Consider the following 21,927-nt stretch of genomic DNA (forward strand, 5'->3'; position numbering starts at 1 on the left):
AGCACTTATGGCTAATCATGGACTAATTAGGCTCAAAATATTCGTCTCGCGATTTCCCTCCTAACTGTGCAATTAGATTTTCTTTTAATTTATATTTAATGCTCCATACGTACGTTCAAAGATTTGACGTGATGTCTCTAGAAAAAACTTTTGGGGAACTAAACGGGGCCTAACATTATTTGCTGGACTTGTTTTCACTGCATGGTTCCGGCAAACTTCACTGTGTAGTGTACCTTACGTTTCTATTCATTGGCTTGGATTTTTGTCTTTGATGACTCTTTGATTCATATGAACTTGCATGTTAATGGAAGTAGAAAGGTAGTCCATCCATCCTAAAATAATTTCATCTTTCTCTTAACCCATTTTTACATAAAGACTATGTTTATAAAACAATCAATAGATTTGAATTTATTAAAATTAGAACTAATACATTGTACTACTACGTATAATATTTTTGTAGTTGACCAAAATGCATTTTTGCGGGCTAGAGGAACAATCACCTAGCCCAAGATGTCTGTGAAGATTTGGGATTTATGCACTTGGGCATCCTAACCACATGCGAAAATTATTTTTTCCATCTAGTCCTCCTAAGTAGGCCGCCCGTGAAAATCAATTATCGTAGGGAGGCAAGTTAAGATGTCCTTATGTCCGACTGCAATACTTTTTTAAAACAATTCCAAAATATGGAAACCCTAGCTTTTGGTGAAGCCGGTGAGCAATCTGCCCCTCCTACTGTCCCCAAACCATATCCCTGCCACCGGATCTGCTGTCTGTTGGTATTTCTTACATTCACAGATAAATTTGCAAGCGCACGGATACCGCTGTTGCATTTCACCCATGATATTCCCAAGGATATCGTCTTTATATCCGACAAGGAAGGCGGCGGTATAAAGATATGGTTTATGTCTCATTTATCAACCAATAATTAATTTACCATAGTGTAAACATGGGTTAAGATAATAATTGATAAGGTAGTGGACATAGAGGAGATTCACCTCTACAATAATGTGTCATAGAAAATAAAATTAGGAAACTACGATACAAATGGGGTGTACTTCTATACTAATCATACACTTAACATATACATATACATGCTACAACATTGGACTTAGTTCCAGGTAGGGGTGGACGAAAGCTTGTGGCTCGTTAGCTCGCTTGAGTCACGATAAGCTTGGCTCAGCTCGTTTCATTTTTTTAACGAGCCGAGCTAGCCTTTTAGCTCGTTAGACATAACGAGCCAGCTTGAGCTGGCTCGCAAGCCTTAACGAGCTAGGTAAACCCACCAGCAGCAAGCCAAGCCCACAAAGCCCATAGCTGGATAGGCCCATTAGAGCATATAAAGCCCACTAAACCAATAAACCTAGCTGCAGCCGCCCCACGGCCACCATCGCGCACGGGCGCACGGCCCTCGCCAGTTGCCAATCCACCTCCACTCCACCGCCACCATCACACGTGGGCGCGTGGCCCTCGCCAGTCGCCAATCCACCTCCACTAGTAGCGAGCGCTGCGTGCCCGTGCTGCCGCTATCGCCTCTCGCTCGCTCATCCATGTGCCCCCGCCCCTTCGTCTCGCTCTCATCCCAGTCACAGGTTCACGACGCGGTGACGCAGCCCAAGCCTGTTAGTGGATAAACCTTGTATGCATGCATTTTAAGTTTCTGTTCTTTTAGTTTTGCATGCGCATGAGCTCCGGTTTTGTGGATGCCACGCGAGTAGCGGTCATGGCGCGAGAATAGCTCGGTCATGGCGCGAGAATAGCTCGGCGTGGCCAGAGCAACGGGACGTGCACGCGTTCGGCGGATCCGTGGGGATGGACGCGATCAATCCGCGACGTGGCAGCGATTCCGGAGCATGTATTTTCCTTTCTTGCATACTTGTATTTGCTATAAATAAGGAGAAGAAAACCGAAAAGCTGCAGCCAGATCACGCAGCGCCAAAACTCTGTTTCTGTGTTCGTTGTCGTATTGTCCACTCGCGTGTGTTAGGTGTTCGTCCAGTGTTTGTCCTCGCTCGCTCGCTGATTTGTTGGGGTTTCCCGACAATTGGTATCAGAGCAAGGTTTAGGGCTTGGACGCGTGATCATGCTCTCGAAGTTGCACTCATGCCTCGCCGTCGCTCGTTGTCACCGACGGAGCGCACTCCAGCAGGTTCCGGCGGCTGCGCCATGGGCAGCGGCGGGAACGACCGCGGGCTGGTGATTCACCGCATGGTCAAGGAGGCAGGAGGCGCGTCGAACTACCCGTGCTCACAAAGACAAACTACAACGAGTGGTCTCTGTTGATGAAGATCAAGCTGCAAGCACGATGCTTGTGGGGCATCATCGATTCGGGAGGAGGCATGGTGGAGCTGCATGAAGATCGAAAGGCGTTGGACGCCGTCCCCGTCGAGATGATCTCGACGCTAGTGACCAAGGAAACGGCGAAGGCGGCGTGGGACTGCATCAAGACCATGCGCGTCGGCAACGACCGCATTCGCAAGGCGAGTGCACAGAAGCTGCGCTCCGAGTTCGAGGCTCTCGCGTTCCGTGACAGGGAATTGGTCGAGGACTTCACCATGCGGCACAACACCATCGTCATGCAGCTGTCCACGTTGGGTGACACCCGAGCCAGACGACAAGGTGGTCGAGAAGTACCTTCGCGTCGCACGGCCCAAGTTCTCTCAACTCGTTCTTTCAATTGAGACATTGCTCGACATCTCCACTTTGTCCTTGGAGGAGGTCACCAGACGCCTCAAGACGGCTGAGGACTCCAGCCAGTCGTCATCCTTGTCCTCACCAGGTGGCGGCGGCAAACTCTATCTCACCGAGGAGGAGTGGCTTGAACGTCACAAGAAGAAAGGAAAATATATGCTCTGGAATCGCTCCCACGTCGCGGATTGATTGCGTCCATCCCCACGGATCCGCCGAACGCGTGCACATCCCGCTGCTCTGGCCACGCCGAGCTATTCTCGCGCCATGACCGCTGATCGCGCGGCATCCACAAAACCAGAGCTCACACGCATGCAAAACTGAAAGAACAGGAACTTAAAATGCATGCATACAAGGTTTATCCACTAACAAATCTCCCTCTAAACCTTGCATGGAGTTTGAATTTCGACGAAGCCAATCTGAGAACGAAGTTCAATAAATCTGTCGCGCCCGAGTGCCTTCATCAGGATGTCCGCTAGCTGCCCGTCAGTGCCGATGAACTCGACCTTCACCCTGCCCTCCTCGATGCATTCTCTGATATATTGATATCTTGTGTCTATGTGTTTACTGCGATCATGGAAGAAGGATTCTTACTGAGCATGATTGCGGATTGGTTGTCAATCTTCAGCGTGACGGCGTCGGTCTCCTCTCCTCGGAGCTTAGCAAGGAGACGTGCCAGCCACACACCCTAGCAAGCCGCTGTCGTCTTGTGAAGCTGAATACATCGCGGTGATGACTGCGACTTGCCAGGGTGTGTGGCTGGCGCGTCTCCTTGCTGAGCTCTAGGGAGAGGAGACCGACGCTGTCACGTTGAAGATTGACAACCAATCCGCAATCATGCTCAGTAAGAACCCTGTCTTCCATGATCACAGCAAACACATAGACACGAGATATCACTATATCGGAGAATGCATCGAGGAGGGTAGGGTGAAGGTCGAGTTCATCGGCACTGACGGGCAGCTAGCGGACATCCTGACGAAGGCACTCGGGCGCGACAGATTTATCGAACTTCATTCTAAGATTGGCCTCGTCAAAATTCAAACTCCATGCAAGGTTTAGGGGGAGATTTGTTAGTCGATAAACCTTGTATTTATGAATTTTAAGTTTTTGTTCTTTCAGTTCTGCATGTGCGTGATCTCCGGTTTTGTGGATGCCGCGCGAGTAGCGGTCATGGCATGAGAATAGCTCGGCGTGGCCAGAGCAACGGGACGTGCACGCGTTCGGCGGATTCGTGGGGATGGACACAATCAATCCGTGACGTGGGATCGATTCCGGAGCATATATTTTCCTTTCTTGCATACTTGTATTTGCTATAAATAAGGAGAAGAAAACCGAAAAGCTGCAGCCAGATTACGCAGCGCCAAAACTTTGTTTCTCGGTTCGTTGTCTTATTGTCCATAGTGTTCGTGTGTGTTAGGTGTTCATCAGTGTTCGTCCTCGTCCGCTCGCTGATTAGTTGGGGTTTCCTGACAAAGCCCGCCTCTGCCTCATCGTCTCCGGTCGCCATCGGTTCTAGGCACCCAGGTACTACTGAGAGACCACTCCCTGCTGGTCTGCATGTGTGGTTATAGCATTTACATACTCTTACATCATACCCAAACGTGGAGAAATACAAAGGACAGACATGGTTGTCACTACCTATGCCTTCCTCATTTTCCGTGGGACACACCCGCATCCAACGGTATTTATCTAGCAAGCGTATCCTATGAAAATTAGCCATCCTATGCAAACTTTGGAAACTCCAATCAAGGCCTCTGGATGGGCATCCGATGGATAGGGGTGGAGGTGGGACAATTTTACAAATAACCGCCCGCAATTAGACTTGCTAATATCGTTTTTTGCAAATCACCCCCTGCAGCAACCCCGTCCGGCGCCCTGGGACGCGTCGTCCGTGTCGCTTCGTTTCAACTCCGCTAACGCCGCCGCTGCCCAGTGAATCGCTAGACGCCGCGAACGTGATGGAGTCCAGTGACGCCATGGAGTCCGGTGATGTCATGGAGTCTGCGATCGAGTATGCCCGCGTGTCCGGCGATGCCATGGATTCCGGGGCGTGCGTCGACGCCTCCTACTAGTGCGTATTCTAGGAGGAGGACGGAGAGGGCCACCGCGGGATCAACCTGAACAAGGACCTACCTGATGGCCATCGTGGGGGACGCACTCAAGGCCAACATCATGGCCATCCGCCCCCTGGTGCTGCCCACCTAGGACGAGCTGCTGTTCGTGCTCCTCCTTCCTCCTGCTGCTTGTCTGCTGAAGCTCATCACGGCCATAAAGCTGAAGCTCTGATGCTGTTTGTTTTTTGCTGTTAAATGAATATTAGCCTCTTTGTTCTTTGTGCAGATCACTGTCGACGCCGGAGTTGGAGCCCACCTTGAACATACAAGCACACCACAGCCAACATCTTCTCTTGAGTATAGCAGTAAGTTGCAAAGAACATTTGAACACAGTACAATTTGTGTTCCATTTTGGCTTAAGAGATTCCTGATCATATGCTCGTAGGGTATTTGGCATATGAGTGGCTAATACATTTATTATGGAACTAGCATGTCAAGTTATTGTAAACATTCTAGTGTTATCTACATTGAACATTTGAATGAAAAATGCAGATACATTTCCCTTTTCATAGTAAACATCGCCACCACGCACGCTACACTCCATCGCCACCACGCACGCGACGGTGCCAGGGGCCCGTCGCCGGAGAAGGGTGGCGCCGCCGACTCGAGCGGGCGACGGGCGACTCACTAAGGGCCGGCGGCGGCAGCGGCGGCGGTGTCTTGAATCGCAGGAAGCGGAGTCGAAACGAAGCGACGTGGACGTCGCGTCCCAGTGTGCCGGACGGGGTTGCTGTGGGGGGTGATTTGCAAAAAAAGGAGATTAGCAAGGTTAATTGCGGGCGGTTATTTGCAAATTGTCCCACCTCCACCCCTATCCATCGGATGCCCATCTAGAGGTCTTTGACTAGAGTTTCCAAAGTTTGCACAGGATGGCTGGTTTCCATAGGATACGCTGCCATTTATCTAACCTAAGAACCAAGATTATGCTAGTAAATAATATTACTAACTCCCCTGGGACTGAGCTAGAGCAACCTATAAAGGTTATTGGACCATTACCTTAGCATGGATCGACTAGCCTAGGATGAAGCAGATATACAAAGTAAAACAAATATTCAATTAAGAAATGCATAGACTATGAGCATAATTAAATAGGAAAGATAATTATTTTAATTCTATTAATTCAATTATAGTCTTACAAGAAGAGTAAGGTATTAAAGACATACCCGAGACTCTGAGAAGACTATAGGACTGAAACTCCTAAGCTTTATTTCTACTAAACTGTAGAGAATACAATATATAGAATAGAGTGAATTGCTCCTTGTGGTGTGTGTTGTAAGTGAAGAGAGTGAGCTCTATTTATAGCTCTCAATGACAGTTACTGGTCACCGAACTTCCATAACCGCCATAAGGGACCGATGAGGAGCTTCCACGTGGAGGATGGGAGCCGGGGCGCCAAGCCTGGTTCAGCCGAACCAGTTCCATCACCTTAGGCATGTGTGGCTGACAAGTGGCCCCCTTGGTAGGTTCCCAGGTGGCTGGCCCACCTTGAGTCGGTTTGAGCTGATTTGTGGGCCCCTCAATCCGCGTACACGCATGTGATTCACCGGAGGTGTGTTCCCTTGCATGTTGGTCTCATTTCTCTTTCAATTTAGTATATAATCTCTGCATGCATGCTATTTCTTCAAGTCTAGTACAACTATATTATTTATTATTGATATATGTGTAAGAAATGTTAATTTTTCCCATTATTCATTGTGCTAGTTGATGGTCGAAATCAGTACTTAACAACCGTCAACACTATCCCCAACCTTGCCAGAGGTGGATCCGCCCCTCCCAAGGCCATTGCGCCGGATCAACAAGGGAGGGGGAAAGGTGAGAGAGAAGAATTGCACTACCGGATCTGCGAGGCCCTAGTCCGAGGCTATCGCTCGTATCGACAAGGTAGATCCATCGCACTCACGCTTCCACCAACCTCCTCGGCGATGGATCCACTGCTCTCGTGGGTGCAAGTGGCAGATCCGCCTAGCCTGAGACCACTGTTCCTATCGCTGCGGTCTAGCCGTCCCTGACCTTCCCGGTAGCGGATCCACCACTCCCATGTACATAGGCGGTGGATCAGCCTAGCCGGAAGACACTGCTCCCCGCCTCAAGGCCACCGTCGCTCCCCAAGCATAAGCCATAGCTGGCCGGAGAGGCGAGGAGGTCGATTGGGAGTGGGAGACAAATGGGAAGTGGGAAAGAGAGGAGAAGTAGGATGTTGGCGGCTGTTAAATGCAAATTTTACGCCGCCAATACATGCATAAATATGAAAATATAAAACATCCAATATAGTGCTAGGGTTTAATTCTAACAATTTCCATAAGTGTTTGTGTATATTTGGATGCAGGTGACAAACTACCAAAATTGAGATGAAATATACATAAAAGTGGAGGAGAATTTTATCCATAGAAGTATTGGGCTCACAAACTCATTGAAATACCAAAAATTGGGCCCAACCAACACATCACTGGATGAAGGACTCAGTTGCTAAGGCCCAGGAGGAAGCCTAGGGCCAGGGGGACTGGCCAGGGGTTGGCCGACCTAGGCTTAGCTTGGCCCAGCCACAACTGCCTTCTGACGGTTACTACCGACTTCCTTATGGCAGTTGTGGGCGGTATCTACACTCCGATCTGTCATAAACTGCCTATAAAAGGACCTCTCGTCCTTCACTTCAACACACACCAAGCTTGAGCTAAATTACAAGAGGTTCTTTTATGTATACTTAGAATTGGGAGAGAGTAAGCGAGAAATAGTCGGAGGAATTCTGGAGTTGTCGGTACTTTCCTCTTTACCTTTTGTGCCTCATCAATTACTCTACTTAAGTTGACAATATCTTTATCGAGTAATTGAGATTTACTTTGTGAGGTTTATCTCTTATTTAGTTCCTATTAGGTAGTAAATCGGCTATGAAAGAGCCGAATTTAGAACTCATATAATCCCTAATGCACTCATTAAAACTAGTTTTCACAGCAGTATCAAGTTTATTATTGATAACAGCAGTAACGGATTCATCTACTGTACTTGCTACTAGTTTTTGAATAGGAATTGCAAGCTCTTCCGTACTTACCTCACCAAAGATGACTTTGGGCGACGGTCCGGGCTGGAGAACCACACCTTGACAGGTCTTGGTGCATGATTTCATCAACACCTCCTGAGTAATCTCCTTAAGTCGCTCCTCCACGATCTTGCGTGCCTCTTCCTCAAGATCGTCCAATGAGATTGGAACGATATTGGATGGATCCACCTCTTGCTTGCGTTGCTTCGACATGGTGGCGTCGAAGTTGAGATGTCGTTGAACAGACTTCCCCAGCGGACCGCCTCCAAAAATCGTGTTGGCAACTTTTTGTGACAAGTTGACAAGCACGATCGCAGCACCTAAAGCTTTGCGGTGATAGTAGAGTCGCCAACCACCCTAACTTAGCAAACACTAAGTCAAGATGGTTTTGATAGATTAAACTGGCTAGCGGAGCCGATTTAGATGAAACAATAGATAACTACCTGTCTTGTGGGCAAAACGAAAGGTCTTCAGGACAAACCTACAAAGAGGTGTCGCACTCTCGCAGCGGCGGCGGATGATTTTCGGCGCAAATTGGCAAAGATGGACAAACTAAACTAGAACTAGAAAGCAATATTGAAAAAGCAATTCGATTGATTGATTGTAGGATATATTTTTACAACTGAACTGGCCTTGTCCCGTATATAGGGGTTGGTCTTGCCCTCTACAAGGCCTCCTCCACGTCTAACTCGGGATAGAAACCAAAGGAAACCCGAAACATGCCTTCCCGAGCAAGGAAAACTCGAGACCCGATGAAATAGACTCGGACTCGAACTCTGCCGGTCATACCGGCCACATGCCGGTGGTCTGACCGGAGTTCAGGCTGCGGTCTGACCGGCCTATACACGGTGGTCGAACTGGCCTCCCAGAGGAAACACTGGTAGATTTTCAAACTTTGGCAATTTTCCCTATTTCGACCCTAGGTGCCAAATTTCGGTGTAAACAGTTCCCTGCACATAAATCTTTGAATTTGAGGCAAAAGAGCACAATCTTGGCATTAAAACCGCAAGGGGAGGTTTATCATTTCACACATCATTCTAGAAAGAACATGAAACTCCATCCCTACTAGGCATCTTGCAATTCCTCTGAAAAGATACATCAGATTACAAACATCCCTCCATCAAAAAGAACCTTTCATATTGGATAAATGAGGAACCCCATTCCTGTAGTGCTCCAAACAAGGTTTACCCAAAGCAAGTCTCTTCTATTATAGAATTTATCAAGATACTTTAAAAGAAGGGCTTGATTTTGTATAGAAAGATTAATAACCCCAATACCTCCTTTATTCTTAGGTTTGCAAATCTTGTCCCAAGCAGCCAAAGATTTCTTATTGGAGTTTACCTCAGAACCCCTCCAAAGACAATGCTTTCTTGCTCTATCAATACTGTTAATGACAGATTTTGGCATATTCAAAGTGCACATATAATAGGTTGGCAAAGAAGAGAATACTGAATTAACAAGTGTAAGGCTATCTCGATAGGACAAGAAAGCTGAATTAGCAGAGGGGCTTTTAACGATCTACCACTCTTACGAGTGGTGCTTAACGATTTGCCACTAGGCCACATGTCATACACAGTGAGTGGAAAATCGTTATTTGCCATATCACAAGAGTGGCAAATAGTTAAATTTCCCAGGAGCCTCCTCTCAATTCTATCAACCAAAGGAGCAAAGGTTTATATTGGTAAAGTAAAAAAACATTCGAGTCTTTTAAACTTTGTATTGGTATGTGTAAAATAGGTTAAAATTGAAGTTATTTTGTGACAAAAGTATTTCCTCCGTCCTAAAATATAAGGGATTTTAGATGGATATGACACATCCTAATACTATGAGTCTGGACATGAGTATGTCCAGATTCGTGGCAATAGAATGCATTACATTCACCTAAAATCCGAGTTGTAGAGATATTTTGGAAGTTCCGTTAAATAGCTAGCCAGTGAAAATAAAGAAAAGGGTTTCTGAGTTGTGGCTTAGAGCAAGAGGTGATAGTTACCTCTAATCTTATACACATCATCTAGTTATTAATTAAGAAGTAATACATACAACACATTACCTCTACCATATTTTCCCCAATACAACATAATAATTCTACTTTATTTATTTTCTTTTAATGTATTGGTCTATTTGTTTCATTTTTTTTAAGTTTGTGAAAAAGTTCTCCCTTGAATGAGGGGGTGGCTCTTCCTCTTTCTTCTCTCCTCTCTTCTCCTCCATTTCATCATTTAGTCCTATGTGATATCTCATGAAACTTATGTTTAGATGTCACTCTTAGTATTTTCTTGATTTTACAACCAACATATCGAAATGTCAAGGAGTAAAGTAAGTCTTGATAAAACTTAGTAGTAATTAAATTGCTATTAGAAAAAAAAGGCAAAACTATTATTTTTTTTGTTGGCTTGACATTCCTTATTCGATTATTCTTTTTCCCCAATATCCTATCATACTATAAAGTTAATGTCCACTAACTTCTAAATTTCAACATGCAAGTGTGCCACATCATCATCCACTAGCAATTATTATCTAATATATTTTAAATATCATGCAAAATGACATATCATTTACAATTTTGTTGTATTTTTGTAGCTCAATATGCAAGCAATGTCGAATCATTATCTCCGTATCATTTTCACATTATTTAAACATATAAGTCTACTATTTTTATAATATATAACATGTATTTATTCACATATCCTGCAGCAAAGTACGGGGTATCAACTGAAAAGATAGTTTGTACACCACTGGTTGATACTCCGGTCCATTTCACTCCAAGCAAAAATAATATTGCAGAGACCAATGCACTTTTAAGTATTACTTTTCTATCCAACCATCCCTTATTTTGCCCTCAACCTTCTCCCACTTCTAATTACCCGTCATTGCACGAGGAACATCTAAGTTATTTTCAACTACCCTTAGTTTTTCTTTTGGTTGCTATAATTGCACTTAATATGGATGAGGTACATAAGAACCATTTCCTTTTACACCATCAGCTTATCAATTCGTTTTGGAGGGGCCATTCCAGTTTGGTTCTTGCAATAATATAAACATTACTACACAAATACTTTAAAATTCCACGTGTAATATATTTTGAAAAGGCAATAATGAGAAAAAAATGAAACGAGTCTATAGTTAAACATAATATAAAATAATCGACTCAGCTAAAGTCGACGGAATGATCAGTCATGCTTGGAAAAAGTCGTATGTCAATTCCAATCGATACCGGCAGGAAATTTGATTCGAACAACCGGGAATTCCGGTCAATAGCGCATGAATTTGTTTGGTATGCCACTCGATGTGTACTGTTTTAAGTTGGTATCTCTCCGTCCCAAAATGCTTCATTTTTAAGTTTCTGTATGTAACATTTGACCATTCGTCTTGTTTAAAAATTTTAAGTTTTTTTTGTCTAACATCTGACCATTCGTCTTGTTTGAAAATTTTATGAAAATATTAAAAAAAGTCACGCATAAAATATTATTTATGTTTTATCATCTAATAACAATAAAATTATTAATCATAAAAAAATTTAAATAAGACAAAGAATCAAGCATTCTCTGAAATTGTGCAGGCATGTCATATAGATTTCTAAAATCTTAAAATGTAAGTTTAGGTCTTTGATATTGCTTTAATAGTTATATAGATTGAGAAGTGGTTTCAAAAAAAAAAGATTTAGAAGTGCTCTAACCCACTTCTTGTGTTGACGTGGCATGCCATGTTAAAAGCTACGTATCAATAGGACCCACACACCAGCCACATATGTAGTAAAAAAAATAAAAACATCCTTTTCTCCTCACTTTTATTTTTTTAATTTAAAAACATCATTTTCTCCTTGTTTCTAATTGGCACTAGGTGCCACCGTGACATACCATATCAATACACAGGGTGGGTTGAAACCCGTTTGGACTTGTATAAATGTTGATGCAAAATCTGACGCAACACACGGAGGCTTCAGAGATCTGCTTAGCTCTATTGCAAGTCCTAAAATCGGGTTTACATAGTGCTAGTTAGTTTGATCATACAACTAACAAGATAGAAAAGATTAAATCACAAGGCCCATCGGCCAATAGGCCGATAGGAAATCGTGTAGCCAGCCAATGCCGATGGAATTCGGATCAACAACTATGTAACCAATGGATTTTGGATATATAATATAATTCAAATTATACTATCATCCTCTGAGGCTAAAAAAATAATTTTAATACCTTTTTCTTTATTAGGGACAATCTTTGATAGGTCGGATCAAACCGAGTCAGTATAAGACTGAAACTAATAAACATAAAAGATAGACAATGATATAATTTTGAATATTAGTCGATGTGGTGATTCAATTGATAGTAAATAGATAGATCATCGGCTGAGACTTTGATGAAATTTTAGACATAATCTATCAAATCGAACAAAACTATTTAACAAATCAAAACCTACTAGATCGGACCTAACTGAGACAGTACTAACTTAATGATAAGCTTGATATATCTAAACAAGCCGCTAAACTGTATGCAAAGTGATTGATATATTAAATCTAATCAAGGTAGCAAAGCGATATAGAAAATAGCTGATATATCAGATAAGCGATACATGTAAAAACTTAAACTATAATTCCGAACCTATGAAAAGAGCCGATACAAGCGAAGTTGATGAAACTTAGTTCTCGCAAGAGATCGATACTAATGTAGCCTAACTCAAAACTAAGAACTCATCAAAAGCATTGAAAGCTAAAACTAGGGTGACAATGTGCCAAAAGTTGTATATTGATTTGTTGATAAATTACAAAGACTACATGTATATATATTTATACCCTCGGGTTTGTACAAGTTCTAATCGAATACGAGATAATATTTTCTAATAAGAAAAATAAAATAACTAATCATGTCTATTTAAGAGATATACTTAGAAAATATGAAACTATATTGTCGTGGTCTTTACGATTCCTCCTTTTAACTCGGCCTTATCTAAATAAACTTCTATCAATCAATTTGTTTTCTAAACCAAATTCATTGAATAACCATACCAAATTTTGGTGTTAACAATAACACTTCTAAAATTTTCAAGACCCGAAAATACATTTCAAAAAATTAGAGAACACATCAGTAAAGTTTAAACTATATACCATCCATTTTGGCCGATACCATGACATAGTTAACAGAATGACCTATACCTAAACATGCTCTCTTCGTAAAAACAAAAACCCAAACTAAATGAGGATGGAACATAACCTAAAACAACAAATCTGAAAAGGGGTTTAGGTTATGTCCAATCACCATTTAGGTTGAGAGTACAGTAACCGATAAGCTTTGATTTCCATCCCGCAGGAGTACTGCAGAGATCAATGCAAAGCTCATAAGAAGTTTAATAGTATAGCCAACTACTAACTTCAAATCACTTAGAGTAGGTACAACAGCAGACTGTAAGCCAGCTATAAACACATATCGAGGAGATAAAAGAAGAGAGAGAGAGGAGCAGCGGGTTACAGATTTATAGCCAGCTATAAACACATATCGAGGAGATAAAAGAAGAGACAGAGCAGTAGCAAGTTACAGATTTATAGCCAGCTATACCACGGACTCCAAGACGTGTATGACATGTGGGACCATATATTAATAGTGTAGTATATTTTTATATGTAACTATTGTATGAAGTAGCTATTAAGTTGATTATACGTGATTTAAGTTGATTATACGTGATTTGAAGCTAGTAGTTGGCTATACTGTTAAACTTGCTCTTATAGTCAACTTAATAGCCAATTCATACAATAGTTACCTAAAAAATATACTACACTATTAATATATGGTCCCATATATTATATACACCCATATATTATATACACATTGTGTCTTGTAGTCTGTGGTACAGCTAGCTACAAATATGTAGCCCGCTGCTTCTCTATCTTCTTTTATCTCCTCGATATGTGTTTATAACTGGCCTGATCTCCTCGATATGTGTTTATAGCTGGCTTACAGTCTGCTATTGTACCTGCTCTAAGGGCACCCACAATGGTTATCTATAGGCTCTCTATAAGAAATCCATGTCAGCATATTTTCCTACTTGGAAGAGATTAAATAAAGAGAGAGAGCAAAGCTATCTACTAACCTGGAGATAGTCTATAGAGAAAAACGAGGCAATATATTAGAGAGCTATAGATACCCATGTAGACATACTATTGAGATGGTTTACTATTAATCTAGTCTATTGCTGAGATGTACATGTTTTATAGATAGCACCTTACTTTACCATTGCGGGTGCTCTAATAAGTTTCATTTGAAACCAGGTGTAACATGAATGCTTCCTTTCTGGATTCACGATTTTGTAGATTTCCATGAAGTGTGCATAATTTGATGAAATTGTAACACAAGTTTCTGAGTGCTCACATGAATCATTTTTCTAACAACGTATCATGAATCTGAGGCCTACAGACAAATACCAATCTGTTTTTCTTTGGTTGAGCAACCACAATTAACAACTTTGTGCCTTAGAGTGCAGCTCTTGCTACCGACGATGAAGTAGCTGAAGAACTGCGACCTGCTTGTCCCAGATATAGTCAATCAGTCTTGTCTTCCTGTGCTCCAATCTCCTGTAGGTAGTGCTCCGCATCCAACGCCGCCATGCAACCTGCATCAGACGTGTTTATCATAAATTTTGTTCACAGAAATTACATATATCAATGGGATAAGCTAATTCTCCGGAGATGGATTTTCAAGCAATAGATCACAGCTTTGGGGAACAGCTAACAGAATGGACAAAGTTGCACAGTTCTTTTCTTTTCTTTTCAAAAAGTGGACCTTTTAGTAACAAATAGACGCCATGTCAATGTAAACTATTTCTTGGCCAAGCAGGTCAGTTTGGGGGATTCAACAGAGTAAATGGCTTTTGGCCCTCCATATTCTGAAGCAATTAATGCAAACATTTTTCAAAAAGGAAATGCTTTTATCCTACACTTGCCGATTTGTATATTATTACTTTACCTCTTTTAATTAAGAACCATACATATGCAGTCACATAAGTGGTTATACAAACTTCATTGTGCCTTCTGGCCTTGTGTAAATTTTCACTATGAACGCATTCTTTAACTTCAATATTTTGCCCACCCTTAGCATTTCATCCAAGTACTCAATTTCTCTTGGTTTTACCATTCTACTTTCTGTTTGCGATCAAAGCTTAAAATTAATCATTCACTGCAGTATTATGGTGAAGTTAAACTTGGCATCTTGTTGACTCTTAAGTGTTTAAGACTTTCAGTTATTCAATCACTATAAAATGAAACCATCAAAATATATAGGAAAGGCAAATACAGTTCCAAGGTGATGACTAACAAATTCGAGCAAAAGAAATAGAGTGAAACATGTTTATGCCATCCAGCATCCTATATGTATCAACACTACTGTTTACAGAGGTACCGTATCTTCACAAAAACTGATCGAAAAAAGTTAAAAGGTGAACCCCTAATAATTTCCTCACAGACTCACTCGTACTCAAGCTAGATCTATACAGATCTAACCATGATTCAAATAATCTATATATTCTGATCATATGTAGCTTGTATTTAGCATTTCATAAAAACTAGGCCATACAAAAAAAGCTGTAGACAAGTAATGGGTAATGGGGCCCCCTAACTGTTGCCATATTAGGTGAGTTAGGTCAAATGATTATAAGCAAGTAGATGTTGCATAGTTTCTTTTCTGCCAGTATGAGAATTGCCCTTGATACAGAATCCATATGTTCTTTAATTGTCCAATAACTTGATCTTTCCAAATGAAAAATCAGCAGCATTGGTAAGTCCTATCTGCATGTGCAGTGAGTTAATGATAGACTTCTTTAAGTTTAAAGCTACTGCCTACCGTTAGCTGAAACTCTCCGAGGAACTCAAATCTTTGAATGTTATTTACAAACAACAGAGAGGGAATCTCATGACTAAACAATGAGCAAGCAGATGTTTTCAAGATCCTGTTTGATAAGAAGGCTTATCCTGTTCTCAGGTTTAAGACACAGATTTAAGATCCAGCTACTCCAATCAGGCAGTATGAAGTGCTAGTAAGTAGTAACAACACGCCATGTATACACCCTAATTAAAAAAACAATTCCTACCCAATTCCTAAGAAACCGGAAGGAGATTAAAATTTTCATATTTCAGATGCAGATAGAATCAAACATGCTCTTCCCCTTCTTTTTTGGTTTTAATGTTCTGTTTGCACATGCTAATTGAAAAATTTACTTACACGCTACATATATACAGTACAATTTGATCATCTTGGACACCACAAATTGCAGTGTTGGTGGCAAATGCACTACCAGCATAACCATCTCAAGAATGGATGGATACTACGTGTTCTGTTATTGCTCCAGAAATTCCCATATGAATGTGTTAACAGCAATAAATTCCATGTTGCCAGCTTATATTCCTCAATCAACTTCACAAACAACCCTTAGCACAGCATTGTAATACCAAAGTTACCACAGCTAGCAATCTAACCAAAAATAACCTATAAAGGAGGCATAATATGTCTGCGCAAACTTGCATAGTTAGCGGTCCATGGCAGTGAACCAACCATCTCTTCACCTCCACAGTCCACACAAACTTTTTATGGATTGCTCACCGAATTTCTTTAATATTATATACAAGTCCTTTCCATAAGTTATTCTATTCTTATTTGGCTTTCTAAAAAAGCAAATTTCATCTAGGGAAAATCCTGTTTATGCCACCAAGACAAACCCCATTATGCATAAGTGCACTACTTTTTTGTGCTTCTCATTTATGTTATTGTTCAATTAGACATTTCTTGTTATTGCCATTTTCACAACAATCCGCCAGTTCGGACTGTTAGCGAACCAACATAGCACATTATATCCTCATAGTACCCGTACCCACCTATGATGCGCAAATATGGCTGCTTTGAATGGGTATTTTGCAAGTATAGTAGAGATATAGGTGTTCTTTAAGTTCGTAAAATCATAATTTTAACCTGGCTAAGTCTAAGATGTTTGGATTTCCATCTATATGCACAAGTTAATTTCACAGTTGACATTTGTGAACAAAAATGGGTGATGGACATGTTTAATGCAAAAACCACATTGTTTGTTTTTAAAAACACATAGATTATTCACTCCCATAGTAAATGCACAGGCATTTTAGCTAGTATCACCAGAAAACGAAAGGTATTCTGTTATGGTTTTACCCCTGACCCTTTCCTCAGACAAGCATTGAGCCTGTGAAGGTCTTCGATCTGAATGCCGATACACCAAGTAATTGCATTGCTGAATTATCAAAGTCAATATGCTCCAATCGCCACAAATGTGCATCATACTCTGGTGGTATTACAAGCTTTGAGTAGTATACCTGATCCCGCGGCAGTAATGGCCTGGCGATACTTCTTGTCCTGAACATCACCGGCGGCGAAGACTCCCTTGACGCTGGTGTGAGTGGAGCCGGGCTTGGTCACGACATAGCCATCGGAGTCCAGCTCGAGCTGCCCGCCGAGAAACTTTGTCGCCGGCTCGTGTCCAATGGCGAAGAAGAGCCCGGCGACCTGGAGGTCGGAGACCTCGCCGCTCACCACGTTCTTGACCTTGACGCCGGCCAACGGACCGCCGTCGGCGCCGCCGTACGCCTCGACGACCTCGGAGTCCCAGACGACCTGGATCTTGGGGTTGGAGAGGGCCCGGGCCTGCATGATCTTGGACGCGCGGAAGGCGTTGCGGCGGTGGATGATGTAGACGCGGGAGCCGTACTTGGTGAGGAAGTTGGCCTCCTCCATGGCGGAGTCCCCGCCGCCGACGACGGCAATGGGCTTGTTCCGGAAGATGGGCGCGGCGCCGTCGCAGACGGCGCAGGCGGAGATGCCGCGGTTCCAGAATGCGTCGGAGCCGGCGAAATGGAGGCGGCGCGCGACGGCGCCCGTGGCCACGACGACCGCGTCGGCGTGCACGACGGTGTCGCCGGAGGCGACGCGGAAGGGGCGGGACGAGAGGTCGACGGCGGTGACGGTCTCGGTGAGGATCCTGGTCCCGAAGCGCACGGACTGGGCGCGGCAGCGGTCCATGAGGTCGGCGCCGAGGATGCCGTCGGGGAAGCCCGGGAAGTTCTCGACGTCGGTGGTGGTGGTGAGCTGCCCCCCCGCGGCGATGTCGTTGGCGAGGAAGCCCTCGAAGAGCACGGGCTTGAGCTCGGCGCGCGCCGCGTAGACCGCCGCCGTGTGCGCCGCCGGCCCGCTCCCGATGATGCACACGCGCGCCCGCAGCGGGCCCGCGGCCGCCTCCTCCATCCCGTTCGCCGACGCGGCCGCGGCCGTCGCTGACCCGGACGCGGCGGCGGCTGCGGGCGCGAACTGGCGGGACCTCCGGAGCAGCGCCGCGAGCTTGGAGCAGAGGCGCATCAAGGGCGGCGGCGGCGGCGGCGGCGGCCGCCCGAGGTGAAGTTTTTCTTCTTCTTGGCGGCTACGGGCTCGCGTCTCGGGCCGTAATTGGGCTCGAGCGGGCCGACGCGCGGGTGGATCGCGTCGTGAGAGGGAGAGATTTTATGGGATTTTATGCGAGGTGTGTGTTGTGTGGCCGTCAGCTATCTCTCTGTCTGCGAAGAGCAAATGTTGGGCACGGCTGCGTTGGTTGCTAGTGCTACTTGCTGCTGGTGTGTAAAGATGTGATGTTCAGTTTTCTGCTTGGTTGGTTTTACACTTATATGCGACCTGTCGAGAAAACCATCGAAAGAAAAGCTTAGTTACACTTAGAGTTATTTTATTATAAAAAAAATTATAATAGGTACAACTCTAAGACTCTGTTTGACACAATCCAACTTCAACTCTTCTGGAGCTACAGTCCAATCAAAAGTTTCACCTAAAATGGAAGCAGAACTGGGTAGAGCGCTATCACAAAATGGACTAGAGAGGTGAAACTGGGTTTAACCTGCTCCGCAACTCTACTCCAGACTAACTCCTGGAGCTAAATTTAGGAGTTGAAGTTCTACCAAATAGACCCAAAATCTTAAATCCATGTTAGAAGGCAGTAGAGCTAAATCGAACAAATGAGGACATGTTCGGCTATCCTAGGTGTTGTAGCATATATAGCTACTACAATGGCTGAAACTATCATAATTAAGAATTGTAAATTTAGTTATGTAACGTTGTTGTTTTGCAACTAAATCTAGTGCTATGAAACAAGCCCTAAATTTATGAGAAACATGAAGAGCTGAGCAAAACTTAGAACATAATAAAAAAACAATTATAGAGAAGAAGCAGCCTTGACCCAACTCCATAATTCTGCCTACTCTCACCTTATTGATATTGTGGAGTTAGAGCACAACAAAATACTTTTTGGGTAGATCTAAATCCGTGGTGGAGAGGATCTTCTACATAGCCAAATCCAGAATAGCAAATTATAAATTTAAAGCCCTAATTACTAATACCTATTATGCTCACTTAGACTTCACAAATTTTCTTTTGGCTCAAGCACTACAACACGTATAAAATATTTGCATTTCAAAATGGTCTAAACAATTCTGATATATATTTCTGCATAAGTGAATTGCTTATGCAGTGGTTTTGTGATTGTCTAGTGTGAAAGTTATGCTCTACTTTGATGGACAGATGGGAGAACAACCTTGTATGCTTTTCTTTGGTTGAATGTAAAAGCAATCCACAGAAGCTTCCATTGAGAACATACTTACAAAGTTAGGCATTCATATTGCTGTCAAAGTTCGTTGTCGGGTCGACATGTACTGGCCAAACCGGAAAAGGATCCTGTCGTTGTTTATTTTGATTCTTGTCATCATGTTCAGTGCCCCAATGATTATGATGGTATTAGTATTTTCTTTCATTAATCAACGTTTGAGTTTGCCTGCTTTGGGTGTTTGTTTTTCTCAAGTTGGGAAAGAAGGATACACGAAGCCACACAAGGGAGAGGGACATGCTACTGAATTCCCTCGCTTTTCCTTTGAGATTTGTGCTTATATTTATTCAGGTTTTCTACTGGGATTTGGTGTACTAGAATATTGTTCAATTGTTCTTTTTTCAGGAGGAAGACCTGACTAAAATAAACAAAAAAGGTTGATACTGCTCATTCTTCACTGGCCCGTTGCAGATTTGTGCTAGGAAATTTATCATGCTAACTAATGAGAATGGGCCTTCCTCTGTTGCTTGTGGCCCTTTCTTTTGCTTGCATATGTGGTTGCAATCTTAGTACGTGGCAGCAAAATTTTCATTCCATTGTTTCTTATAAAAAAATCATTAGTCTTTTTACAGGTACTAAATATTATTAATTGTTTATTATAGTTCCAATTAATGGTGTACACAATCTCTTCAGATATTTCCGAAGAGTTAACCCGTGCATCACGGGAACATATTCTATATTCTATGCACATAAACTTTCCGTGCACACGGGAACATAAAAAGCCTTTAATTCTTTAAAATTGTGGAAAAATATAAAAATTTTAAACTTCTACTATGGGAAAAACATTCCAACGGTTAATCATATCTATCCTTAATTTGTTGTTACTAAGTCATGTATCTTCACAAGGCAATTCAATTACAATAACTTTGAGTTTCTTGCTATCACAATTTATGTTTATAGCAATATTTTTATGTTTATAGCAATATTTATGTGTTCAGATGGTATACATGATATTTACTTACTCGATCCAAAAGTCGATGTCATATGACCTTGATCTATCTTATCTTCTAAGTAGTCGATGAATGATATTTAGATATGCCCAACCTATAGTTTGCCCCTATGAGATATAATTTTCAAAGAAACTATAATCGCATATTTTAATAATATAAATGCCCACGCATCGCGTGGGCCACCATTCTAGTCGCCAGAAAAGTGGCAAAACTAACCTATTGTGTTCTTCCTCTCTTCTAATCTTCTATTGGATCCTCTATTTAATTTTGACACTGCTTGGTCCTCGCTCAATGCAGGACACGTGCCGCCACTCTAGTCTCTACTCTTGCATCAACCTAGTATTACCGAGCCAGTTTCAAGTTGTTGGTTCTACGAACTTAAAAGGGGGAAATATGAGGTTGAAGAAGGAAATGAGAGAGATCGTCAACACGGTTAATTTCGTACTTTACTTTAACAACCAAATTTGGAAATATTGGTATTGGAAACAAAGAGTAGATCGAAGCGGAATCAAAGGTGAAGATCGTCGCGGAAACAGAGTAGAAATCGGCTGAAGTCCGAATCGGCTACGATTGGGATCGGCTAAGTCCGAGTCAGACTGGGTTAGGTGATATAGCCGATTCCGACAATACGACTTGGTGTACGACATCGGGTCAGATTGATATGCTTCAAGATAATTGCCACGCATGGATAGAGTCCTGAGAAGGCAATTGTATCTATTAATTAGGATATTTTATGTAAATTCCTTAGAGATATGTTTGGGCAAAAGTCTGCCGCAAAGACTTATGGTATTTTAGAGTTTGTTAGAGATAAGAGTCGTGTCCGATATGGACATATTCTGTAATCTCGGGTATAAATAGACCCCGAGCCCCATGTAATCAAATTAACATACATGTTCAATACAATCTCGGCGCATCGCCACCCTTTTTGCTTTAGTTTATTTCGACGAGTTCTTGCTTCCGGGTTGAGCTGCATTGGTTTCGATCTTCAACAAGAGGTAAAACTTGTTATGACGGCTTGCGTTCTCGGGATTAGTGCTTCCATCTTTATGATATTCTAATCTTGTTTATGTAATTCGTCAAGTTATCATATATTTTATATAATCTCTGGCAATATTGCTATCTAACTACAATCGGCTAACATCTATCAATAGAGGGCAGCCGATTAGGTTAAATATCAACGTTGGCTTAGATTATATACAATATCTACCACTCTATGAAATTTCCAATGGCTTGATTGTTTAGATATTGTCCTTCTTTTCATACTTATAGCTGCATCAGTTGTTTGATCTTACGAGTCATGATTAGAATCTCAATCTCTAGCCTGCTTCTTGGTTGCCGATTAGGGTAGCGTCGGGGTTTCAGCCGATCTTACCTGATTTAACTAAATTTGCTTCATATGCTTTATTGACATGTTAAATCTGCCCTTTATGTCAAGATCTTATTGCATCTAGGTATATTAGGCTTTCGTTTGGTATATTCTGCTTGCTTTAATATCTTA

At 42.5% G+C, this 21,927-nt stretch overlaps 1 protein-coding gene and 1 pseudogene across 1 annotated transcript; one reads left to right on the forward strand and one right to left on the reverse strand.

Annotated features, from left to right (window-relative positions):
• Positions 1 to 1,913: 1,913 nt before the first annotated feature.
• LOC107281266 (uncharacterized) lies at positions 1,914 to 4,049 on the forward strand (annotated as a pseudogene).
• A 10,047-nt stretch (positions 4,050 to 14,096) lies between these two features.
• LOC4340912 (thioredoxin reductase NTRA-like) lies at positions 14,097 to 18,300 on the reverse strand. The gene is made up of 2 exons (NM_001423981.1): positions 17,156 to 18,300; positions 14,097 to 14,433 (listed from the first exon to the last, which is right to left on the reverse strand). Exons 1-2 carry the CDS (start codon positions 18,189 to 18,191, stop codon positions 14,363 to 14,365), a joined length of 1,107 nt encoding a protein of 368 aa, NP_001410910.1. The 5' UTR covers positions 18,192 to 18,300; the 3' UTR covers positions 14,097 to 14,362.
• Between the last annotated feature and the right edge of the window lie 3,627 nt (positions 18,301 to 21,927).

The sequence above is a fragment of the Oryza sativa genome, chromosome 6 (assembly GCF_034140825.1).
Source record: "Oryza sativa Japonica Group chromosome 6, ASM3414082v1".
Taxonomy (NCBI): Eukaryota; Viridiplantae; Streptophyta; class Magnoliopsida; order Poales; family Poaceae; genus Oryza; species Oryza sativa.